Genomic DNA, 12,367 nt, shown 5'->3' with positions numbered 1-12,367 from the left:
CTGGCATTTATAAGATTTGAACCAGCAACCTTCCACCGGCACAGAAAGTGCAATTGACTGATGGAGCAGCCAGTGTTCATACCACATATCATCTGAGATGTAAAAAGAGGATGAATGCAATTTACTTCACGGCACAGGAAGGGCTGAATGTATTTATAAAGCAAAAGACAACTGTCATGTCCGGCTGTGTTTCTGGTCAGTTTCATGAAGGTTCATATACGAGCTTATGATTTAATGACAAATGCTTATCAGTCAAATGTGCAGTATTTCATGCAAAAGAAGAAAAGGTAATGCAAAAGTGATGCACTGTTTACACATTACATTTTATATGTAACATATTTAATTACTTTTTTTGCAAGAAATGAGTAAAGAAACTAGGTTACTTTTGAAAGTAATGTTCTTCACACTGTTCAGGAGACACGGGCTCCTTGCCTGTTTGTGCACTCATAGCACCTGATGAAGATGTTTAACTGTTTTTTGCACAGTTTAATAACATAAGAGCAGTTTCCCAAGAAAGAACTTCATAGGTGGAGTTGCGCATGTGAACACAGGCTTTTATGAAACCAGGTTTCTGTCTTAACCAGGTAATTCGCCTTTTCACGGTATGTGCATGTAAACACACATGATTCTCACTTTCCCACTGAAACCAGGTTGGAAAACCAACTAAGCTAAAGGCATATTTCTTTTGCATAAACTAATACTTATAATTTCATGGAAGAGACAGGGCACCCTTAAATTACCATTATTAATTATTATCTAAGCAGGATCCTTTTCCCAAGGTGACAGACAAAAAAATTCAATATACAAACAATGAGTGTCTGAAATGTAAGTACAAAATTAATAGGCGACAACAATAGTTTTCTAAGGATGAGGAAAAAAGGCTTAGGTTTACTGTTAGGCCTAGGACTGCATGATAAATTAATAATATAACAAAGTATTGGTAACTCAAAACTAATGGAGTCAGTACAGATTCAAGTGTGCAGAGAAGGCACAGGGAAAAACTTCTAAGAGCTCAGAAGACTTGGAGCTGTGATCATGGATTATGGGAAGTTCTCTTTATAGCCTGAGAGTAAGCACTCAGAATTAAAAATGTCAGCATGGCTGGATGGAGTTTTTGGACAGACGTATGAAAATGTTAGTAAATGTAGGTATTAAAGAGCGCAGCTTTACAAGAACCTGTAAGTCAAGACAAATGAACCCTAGAGGTCACAGGATGCTGGTGAAAAACATCAAAAAGAAAGAATTTGCACCTACTTTGTATAGAAACAACCTGAACTCAAACTTAAGCAATGTGATCCAATACAAAGCAAGGTTTTTCCCAACCAAGGAGCACTTGCTACAGTAGCACAGAATGACCTCTTCAAAAGTTGAACTGTACGAGATCTAACAGGTCAAAGTTGTTGGTGATGTATGTGCTCCATGAAATTTGACATTGGTTTAAGAAAGCAGACTTGGCATAGGTTTCTCTAGCAGCCAAATACCGAGAGGGGGAGTAAAGGCTGCCAGCTTCAGAAAACAAAATGGTATTGTAATTATTCTGACTGACCACCACCTGAGGTGTTTAAAATAGTCAACATCTTTTTTGTCAGTGAACTTTGAGCTACAAGAAATTAGATTAACAGCTGTATTTAAAAAAGAAATGTCCTACTCTGAATATTTGTGTACACTAAAGGAAACAAGATGATTACAACAGTGAATACAGTTTAAAAGGTATGCAAATTACTTTTTAAAGATGAATAGCTGCCCTTCTGTGTCACCCTTACCTCTTCCTCAAGCTTGACCACCTTTGCTTGGGCATTATTTAAGGCCTGGTCACGGATTTCAATGTGTCTCCGCTGATCCTCATTGGTGGAGCGAAGTGCATTTACTTCAATCTCCAGTTTCTCCTTTTCTCTTAGATTTTCTTTATCTGCAAATAAACAGCATAACATTCTCAAATGAACTTAATCCAATTCATGGTCAGGAGGGCTGGAGCCTATCCTAGCAGCTTTGGCGGCTGTCCATCGCAGGAGCCATTCATGCATAGACCCATACTCACTCTCACATTGGGGACAATCTGCACACCTTCAATTATGTGGGAGGAAAACTGAAGGAAAGTGAAGCCGATATAGGGAGAATGTGCAAATTGCACATAGACGATGATCAAATGTGAGATTCAAACCCAGGACACTGGATCTAAGAAGCTGCAACGCTAACTACCACACATCAATGCCACCCACAACTAAAAACTTAAAATTTCTAACCTGAGAGATATCGAAAAGCAAGAGGTTATAGTCTATTACAACAGTACACAGTTTAAACAATAAAAGATAAAACATAAATGTTGCCCAAACCTTACTGATCAGCACATATTAGCATGCTTACTCTCTCAGGCAGGAACCTTGAAATAACAGTCCATGAACAATGAGAAAGGGGGAGTTAATCTATTGCTTTGCCTATCTGCAACAATAATTTGAATGACTAATGCATATGAGTTTAATGAAAAATTAGCTTTTTACCACAGTTACAAATGAGGAATTTTAGGTGGCATTTAAATGCATTTCAGTTTTAGCCTGCAACTAATAAGGTACACAATTTACATCTTTGCTTCAGAATATTTAAAACCTCTAGAATTAGAATATTCAATATGCACTCAACAAACATGAAGGCAACCAGAGTCAAGAAGAATACTTTGTGTAGGAAAGCTGGTGGGGCAAATCATACCAATGCAGTGCCCGATATATGCAGGTGAGATGCTCTGGGCTGCCAGTGTATCTTCCAGTCAGCTACTAAAGTCTGTGCAAATTGTCTAACACAGGGATTTGGAACTCAAACACATTTAAGAAAAGCTTTTTCCACTTGAAGCAGACAGTGCAGCCAGGTAAAAAGATGGATTGCAAAGCACAAGATTACAGCTTCAATTGTCACTCCTGAAGAACTGTTGCCCTAAGTATCTCTGATAACTGCACTGTATATATAAAAGCCTAGTACAAAAAGCACTAAACTCCTTCGCTGTTTGTATGTGTAACAAATATAATGCAATTTCATCAATTTGCTTTCTTTACCTTCACTTTCTATTACAGTGTTACCTGGATCTAGAGCCTAATCTGCCATCAAAGCAGGCACTAAGTCTGGATGGGATGCATTGCCACCTGATCCAGGACACAGGTGGACAGTTAGCTAACTTAAGGTCTTTGTAGTGTGAAAAAGAAACAATAATTATAAAAAAAAATAAACCGGCGTACTCACAGAAAACCAGGTAAACACAGGGATAGCAAATAAACTTGGCCAAGCCCAGAAATGAATTCCAGACCAGTGACACGGCAGCATTACTAACTACTGCACTACCTTCATAATAAAAACATCTTTAAAAGTTCTCGCCAGTGACTATTTTGATGACAGTCTACTGACTCAAGTACGTTGTAAAATTCTTAAGAACATTACACAGAGTGGAATAATGAGAAGTGCTTTAATGAAATCAAACATCCTGTTGAATATCACCTTCAAAACACAAAACAAATGGTGACATTAAGTTCATGGTGACTCATGAACATAAATATTTACTTTCAATATCATTTGTACAAAGCCTCGTTTTTGAAGATTTTTTCTACCACTATGACCGTCTCACATACAATGCAAGATATCATAACTTTAACAACAAAAATGGACAGTATTTTAGAAGTACAGGTTTTTGAAAGTTTCATGCGGTCATCCTGTCTGAGCATGTGATACTATTGTGGAGGGCTTGTTGTGAACTTGCACAGCCATTTTTAAAATGAAGCCTGCAGTGGGCTTTTCTTACCAGAGTGGTAGTAATAAGGTGGACTATGTGTACAAGAAAACTCAGTCATGTGGAAATGAGAGGTTTTAAACAGAACTTTTAGAAGGTCATTGTGACTCTTTGTTTCTTTTAATCCTTCAAGAGTGATTATCTATGACAATATTACACTTGGAAAAATGAGAAAATATTTATGACGATGTTGTTGAATCGGGCACTTTGCTTGAATCTGAATGTTTAAAAAGGCAAAGGAAAACACACACTACACTTAGAGTTAGGTAATGGAGCGTTTTCATAGGAATAAAAACCAGAATTGCCTGTTACCCACGAGGACCAGATTTTGAGAGGCTTCTCAGATTACAGATATTATGGCAGACATCCCGGTCTTGGAAATCCCCCTTGCAGAAGCAGAAGAGCCCTGAATTATGGAGTTCTTGTTGCTTCTTCCTAGATAACAATTTACAACCTCCAAATAAGGATACTCAGAGCATGTGAGTGAATGTTTTATGATTGTCTGTTTTCAGAATTATGGGAAACTGGAGCATTTTTCCAGAATATACTGCTTATTACAGAAACAGAAAAGTACACAGTAGGTTCCAGGTAAATTCAGAAGCTTGCTCTCATTCATGCAGATCATACTGCCTTTTGCCTCTGAAGCATACGTGCATCTCAATTCAGGAAACATCACAGCTTAACGTTTTTATATTTCACCACCCTTCTGCAGTAATGCAGACACCACAATGACATCATCATGTGAGAGTTACAGCGAGATCACTTTTAGGCTTGCAGCGTTAAAGAAAACCTTAGCTACAGTAAACATACTTTCCATGATGTGTGGATTGTCTTCTCAAACTCAACTCTGCAAGGACAGCCAACTCTTTAGCAGGAGTGTTAATTGTTAACAGGCAGCAGAAACATTTGACCCATGCAAGTACTGTAATATTATGAGTGCTGGAAAGGAATACTGTACAGAGTAGGCTGTTGTGATACAGAATCAGAGCATTTATTGAAGGAAATATTAAGAAACTTCTGTTATTTAACAGGGTGACTGTGTCTTGAACAAAGAATCTTTAGCTCAAGCATGAATACACAAGGGAATTCTTTAATTAAACTCATCTTGTATAGAGGACAAATATTGTCTGTTGCTTTGTATTGTGGTTAGCAAAAGTATTAACTTATATACAGTCTCTGCTCCTTGCCATTTTTTTTAGACAAAGCAGACCCTTACCATTACCATTCAAATACATGCATCTAATACCTAATCATATTAGGATCAAAAACTCTCATTTTATTAGGCAGCATTCCAATTTAGAAAGTGGCCAAAGTACTCACTTTGTGAGATGAGTTGTGAGATGGTCTTCCGGTTGTCTTCAGAGCCTTCATACTCTTTAGCTGCCAACTGTTTGTTAGCACTCTCCATTTGTTCTATGGTATTAAAGAGAATAATAAAGTCAACTAAAAGCAATAAATAGCATTTGGTTGTAAAAAGAAACAAATAAAATGAATCAGCCTAATATTGCAAAGTGGCAAGATCTTTTACTGCACAGTTTAACTAAGAAAGGCTTCTGCTATTTTAATTTAAATATCTCATTGCATTTTTATACTAGTGCCATGTATCACTACACTACATCTGTTTAGTTTTTCTCATTTTCTATAGTTTTCAGCATGGAGATGCAGTAATATGTGGGGCTGCCTTCCTGCTTTTACAAGTGGAGTTCAAAACTCAAACCGGTCACTGTTTCTGGAGTTTCCACATTCTCGCACTGCATTTGTAATTCCTCTCCTGTTGAGAAACATTTCAACATCTCATGCTGGTTATGTTAACTGACAACTCTAAACTGGCCCTTTATGATTGAGTATGAGAGTGTGCCCTATGTTGGGATGGCATCCCTTCCAGGAATGGTCCCTCCTTTGTGCTTAATGCTGCTGGGAGAGCTTCTGGGTACTCATGCCCCTGAACAGGGAGAATCAGAAGATGGATGGAACTACTGTAATACCACAAGCTATTGTACATTATGGCATCCACAGTAGATGCCAGTATTTCCTGAAGTTATATTGGCTTTGCTCAGTATGTAGGTTAAGAAATGGCCAGCATTATACATTACAGAAGAATGGCTTTCACATTTCCTAATCAAGTTTAAAAAAAATGAAGTCAGAAAATAGACAAGGGGTAAAATTATATAAACTGTGAGCCTCAACATTTTATCCACAAGGGCTCAGCACATGGATAGGAGTGAAAAAAAATCTGTTATCAGCAGTATCAGCGAAGCAAACAAATAAGTAAGGCTAAAGGCAGCAGGTGAATAGGAACTGATAAGCCGTGTTTTGGGCAAAAGCTTTATGATGAAGGTACACATAAAATATATTACTTCATTTGTTTTTCATAATATCAAGATGTTCATCTTTTGGATTTAAGACTTCTTTCCAGTTACAGGATGATATAAATAAAGAAATATTTCTAAAGCCTTGTTGCTGAGAGCAGGCACAGTAATGAAGTTGATGAATTTACAAATTTGCAGCAGAGGGCAGCAGAAAACAACCAAATGGAAAGATAAAACATCTGTTCACAGAACAAACTACTTTGATATGTATGCATTTTGTGTTAATAGTAAACTAACAAAATGAAGTCATATTCCTTAAACAGTTGCATCATATACAGTATGTAAACATTAAGTGCTAAGGGAGGCTAGTGCTAGGTTGGCACAAAAAAATGCAGGATTTTAACAGTTTTCCCAAAGGTTTCTCTATTTTTGTAAATAACTTAATTAATTTGGCAACCCTAAATATATTTTCATGGCAAAGGCCATTCCAGATGTTACTAGTTGTTCTTCACAGGACTCCATACACACATCTACACTTTCTTAATTGAGGGCCAATTTAAAGTTACAAGATTGAATTCCCTTTGCAATGGAAAACCTGGAGAAAAACTCCCACAGGCATAAAGAGAACATGTATTCTCTACACAAACAGAGGCTGGCTTGGAAATCGAACCCAGAACATCAAAACTGTGGTACAGCTGTGATGCAGATTCACTGTGCCACCTCCACAGTAAACTTCTTTTACAAGTAAGTATTCTGGTCACAGCCTACCTTCCATAGCATTATGGGGAATGGAAATGGTTTAGGATATGGTAGGGTTAATCAATCATCATGTTCAGTATAATTCTTCTTCTTTCGGCTGCTCCCGTTAGGGGTCGCCATAGCAGATCATATTCTTTCATATCTTTTTGTCCTCTGCATCTTGTTCTGTTACACCCATCACCTGCATGTCCTCTCTCACCACATCCATAAACCTTCGCTTAGGCCTTCCTCTTTTCCTCTTCCCTGGCAGGTCTATCCTAAGCATCCTTCTTCCAATATACCCAGTATCTCTCTTCGGCACATGTCCAAACCAACGCAATCTCACCTCTCTGACTTTGTCTCCCAACTTTGTACTCATTTCTAATCCTATCCATCCTTTTCACACCCAATGCATATCTTAGCATCTTTAACTCTGCTACCTCCAGCTCAGTCTCCTGTTTTCTGATCAGTGCCACCATCTCCAACCATTATAACATAGCTGGTCTCACTACCATCCTGTAGACCCTTCCTGTCACTCTTTCTGCTTGCTGCTCTGTCACAAATTACTCCTGACACTCTTCTCCACTCATACCACCCTGCCTGCACTCTCTTTTTCACCTCTCTTCCACAATCCCCATTACTCTGTACTGTTGATCCCAAGTATTTAAACTCATCCACCTTTGCCAACTCTACTCCCTACATCCTCGCTATTCCACTGACCTCCCTCTCATTTACACACATGTATACGGTCTTGTTCCTACTGACCTTCATTCCTCTCCTCACTAGAGCATATTTCCACCTCTCCAGGGTCTCCTCAACCTGCTCCCTACTATCGCTACAGATCACAATGTAATCAGCAAACATCATAGTCCACGGGGACTCCTGTCTCTCTCTCGTTCTCTTCATTCATAAGCCTCTCACAGTACTCTTTCCATCTGCTCAACACACTCTCCTTGCTTGTGAGTACTTTTCCATCTTTATCCTTTATTACCCTAACCTGCTGCACATCATTCCCAGCTTGGTCCCTCCATCTAGCCAATCGGTACAGGTCCTTTTCTCCCTCCTTAGTGTACAACTTCTCATACAACTCATCATACACCTTTTCTTTAGCATTTGCCACCTCTCTCTTCACCTTGTGCCTTATCTCCTTGTACTCTTGTCTACTTTCTGCATCTCTCTGACTATACCACTTCTTCTTTGCCATCCTTTTTCTCTGTATACTCTCCTGTATTTCCCCATTCCACCACCAGGTTTCCTTTTCCTCTTTCCTCTGTCCAGATGTCACGCCAAGAACTCTTCTTGCTGTTACTCTTACTACATCTGCTGTAGTTTCCCAACTGTCTGGTAATTCTTCACTACCACCCACTGCCTGTCTCACCTTCTCCCTAAACTCCACCTTGCAGTCTTCCTTTTTCATATTCCACCATTTGATCCTTGGCTCTGCCCTCACTCTTTTCCTCATCTCCAACGTCATCCTACAGACAACCATCCTATGCTGCTTAACTACACTTTCCCCTGCCACCACTTTGCAATCTTCAATCTCCTTCAGATTGACTCTTCTGCATAGGATGTAATCTACCTGTGTGCATCTTCCTCCACTCTTGTACATCACCCCATTTTCCTCCCTCTTCTTAAAATACGTATTCACCACAGGCATGTCCATCCTTTTGGCAAAATCCACTATCCTCTGACCTTCTCATTCCTCTCCTTGACACCATACCTACCCATCACCTCATCATCTTCACTGTTCCCTTCACCAACATGCCCATTGAAATCCGCTCCAATCACCACTTTCTGTCCCTTGGGTACACTGTTCATCACTTCATCCAACTCACTCCAAAAATCTTCTTTCTCACCCATTGCACACCCAATTTGCGGTTCATAAGCACTAACAACATTCATCATCACACCTCCAATTTCCAGCTTCATAATCTTTACTCTGTCTGACACTCTTTTCACCTCCAAAACACTCTTGACATACTGTTCCTTCATAATAACCCCTACTCCATTTCTCCTCCCATCCACACCATGACAGAAGAATTTGAATCCACCTCCAATCCACCAGTCCTTACTCCCCTTCCATTTAGTCTCTTGCACACACAATATATCAACCTTCCTTCTCTCCATCATATCTGCTAACTCTCTCCCCTTACCAGTCATACTGCCAACATTCAAAATTCCTACCCTCAGTTCCACTCTCTTTACCTTCCACCTCTCCACCTGCCTCCGGACACGTCTCCCCCCTCTTCTTCTCCTTTGGCCAACAGTAGCCCAATTTCTGCCAGCACACTGTTGACTAATAGTACTGGTGGCAGTCGTCGTTAACCCGGGGCTCGACCGATCCGGTATGGAAATTTATATTGTTGTCCGCATATTGATTTGGCAAAATTTTACACCGGATGCACTTCCTGACGTAACCCTCCCCATTTATCAGGGCTTGGGACCGGCACAAAGAAACACACTAAATAAAAATCAGTATCAGTATCATTTAATAAATACTAACTAATTAACTGCATAAATGTCACATATGTAAAAGTATGATTAATCACTTCTAACATTAAAACGTAAATTATAAAATCAATACATAAATCATGAATAAAAACACACAAAAGCAATTAAAAAAATTGATGGCACAGTTTAAACTTAAACAATGACCTTAAACCTGAACTTTTAACAAAATACTAATTGAGCAATTACAACCTGAATTCGAATGCCTTCCTAAAAGGCAAGTTGAAAATACGACAATAACAGAATAAGGCCAATGTATTAGTTCTCAATTTGGCATAGCATATGAGACACAGATGTGTCAAAGTAAAAAAATGATCAAAACAACTGTTGACTTTGAATGTACTACTGAAGACCGATTTATCTGAAAGAATAAGCATCTCTTAAATGGGCATACTTTAAAACTTGTGTTAAAATGCCATAAATACTACCCTCAGTTGTTCATCACCATCAGTGACTTGATAATTATACTCCACACAAGTGCTTTTCAACAGGTACACTGTGGAAATAACAGTGTAGTGCAGGCACGTCAAACACACAGCCCGCAACAGAAATCTGTGCGACCCGCATGACAGATCCTAGTTTGCACTAAACTTGTACAAAATGATTACTATCATTTGTGATTGAATCATTCTGCATCTTCGGTATTACTTATTGACTCTTCTTACTTCCGCCTTCTGACAAAAGTGCGTTTTCCCATGGCATTACGGTACCGGAAACGTCATCTGCTAGTATAGTTGCAGCTGCGGCGTCAACTCCTTTACACCCTAGGCATGATGCTGCCCCAAACGAGCCGTGATTTCAGCTCACACGAACAGGACTTTGTGCTGTTTACGTCACCATACTCTTACAACGTTGAGAATGCGCCTGAGAATATCCAAGTGGAATTGATTGAACTGCAGTCAGATTCTACTATGAAGGCAAAATACAACGAAGATGGTGTGCCAGGCTTGTATGCTTACTGGCCACACTCGTATGTGCATATCCGTAAGTTGGCATCAAGAGTACTGTCTATGTTCGGAAGCACTTAATTTTGTGAGCAATTGTTTTCACTAATGAAAGCTACCAAAACCCCATATCGCTCAAGAGTTACTGTCGAGCACCTTTCATCCCTCATAAAAGTTGCAGCTGCACAAGATTTCAAGCCTAATATTGACAAACTGGTTACTAACAAGAGATGCCAAGAGTCGGGGCAAAAGAAATAGATCTCAGACTGTAAGACTCCTATATAAGGACCTAGCTAAGAGGCTAAGACTCTAATTGTCCGCTGTTGTACGGAGATTGTATGGAAATAAATTTCTTTTCTTTAACCTTTAAGTGTTACATTTTTTAAAGTTTTCAGTATTGGAAAGAAAGTTACAGTAACTTTGTATAATAGTATTTGTTACAGTGCGGCCCTCTGACGCACATAAGGCAGTCAAAGCGGCCCACCAATGGTAGTGAGTTTGACATGCCTGGTGGGTTCTGACCTGTGAGAGACACGCTCCCCAGGTGGTCGAGACCTGTCCAAAGAGGAGGGGTCTATCTAGAGAAGCTGACATAAAAGCAGCTCAGTGATCACAGTTTTGCAGACACAGCACTTACAGAGAGCACTTTAGCAGTCAGGAGATGTGTCGGGGGTCCATCTGCCTGGATGCGCATTCGCTAGCGACTCTTGCAGATCTAATGGACAGAGGGCACATGAGTTGCCTCCGACCCTGGGTCACTGGAGTAAGGCAGAGAGAGGACCATCTGTATGAACGGACAAAGGGACGAATAAGTTGGAAAATGAATCCAAAGTGCTCACTAAGTGCTGTGTCAGCAAACAGCAATCTCCGAGCTGCTTTTTTGCTGCCCCCTGTCCTGCCACTTTGGACAGTTTAGCATGTCTAAGAGATTTAATGCTTTTTCTGGTTGGTAGAATCGTGGTGTGCTTTGGAATGTTATGGATTGCAAAAGGTGTGCCACCACAGAGGAATGGTGGGAAAATACTGCTTTACCTATACCTTGCTTCTGGCATACTTAACAAGATCTCTGTAGCTGCAATTTCACTTAAAAACTGACACAGTGCATTACTTGGAATGTTATGTTGCATTCTTTGCATAAATTAGTGAAGATACTGAAAACTTGAATCATGGGCAGGGATAATCATTACATTTTTATTTTGTAGAATTTTGTCATTATTAAGGAAGTCAGCACTGTAAGTTACCTGACAGACCGGCAAATTAAATACGGAGGTACTAGAGACATATTTTGATTTTAGTGCCAGTCAAGGATAACTTATTTAGCACTTATGTGATAAGACATTGATTTATTCTTTTTACAAAAACATGAAATGAAAAGAAAGAAAAAAAAAAAAAAAACCAACTTTTTGCTAGCATTGCCCCAGGACTGCAAAAAACCCCTCATCCCCACTCCCTTTCCCCCACTCCCCTGCATCTATGTCAGTATGTATAAATCAAAAAAACGAATACCAGTGCTACGTATTGACATGTGGTGTATTGTTGTGAACCACAACATAATATGAAATTTAAAAATTTTAAATGAAAATTTTTATGGCACAAATTTTTAAAGGTAATATATGAATATGTAATTCTTTAGGTACATAATTAAAAAAAATTACATGGAATTCCTGCCCTGACTAGAGCAATGCCTGAGACGTTTGCCTTGTGGCTGGCCCTAAATGCAACAATACTTTTAACCCATTAAACAGACCACATTAATCACAAAAATGAGCTCAATAACTTTCCCAGGCCTAATTCAAACGTTTACTTTCAGTTTAATTTGTATAAAGTATGGTGGTTCAATGGACCTCTTTTATCATGCCTGACGGTGATATAGAGCAACAAATAGCACATTCACTCTTTCTAACAAGAGTATTTTACAGTTATGAAATAAAAGGACATCTAATGAATAACAACCTGTAAAAGCATTTAATCATGTTTTAATCATTTTACTTTAATCATGTTTTTGCATCACAGCTCAAACATGTTTTGTAGATGTTTGAGGGAAGAAATTAAAAGCTTACGTGACATTAAAAAGTCCACTTTCACTGAAGGCTTTGTTT

General features: G+C 39.1%; 1 protein-coding gene across 3 annotated transcripts in view; it reads right to left on the bottom strand.

The window, feature by feature from the left end:
* Positions 1 to 12,367, bottom strand: part of amot (angiomotin) — a 123,699-nt gene that overhangs the window by 19,620 nt on the left and 91,712 nt on the right. For all 3 annotated transcript variants that reach the window (XM_039766403.1, XM_039766406.1, XM_039766404.1), the window contains exons 5-6: positions 5,090 to 5,182; positions 1,764 to 1,909 (exon numbers count right to left, since the gene is read on the bottom strand). In XM_039766403.1, coding sequence (XP_039622337.1) covers positions 1,764 to 1,909; positions 5,090 to 5,182 — 239 coding nt within the window. The remainder of the gene's footprint in view (positions 1 to 1,763; positions 1,910 to 5,089; positions 5,183 to 12,367) is intronic.

This window comes from Polypterus senegalus, chromosome 10 (assembly GCF_016835505.1).
Source record: "Polypterus senegalus isolate Bchr_013 chromosome 10, ASM1683550v1, whole genome shotgun sequence".
NCBI classification, from domain to species: Eukaryota; Metazoa; Chordata; class Cladistia; order Polypteriformes; family Polypteridae; genus Polypterus; species Polypterus senegalus.
This window is presented reverse-complemented; position numbering and strand designations above follow the sequence as displayed.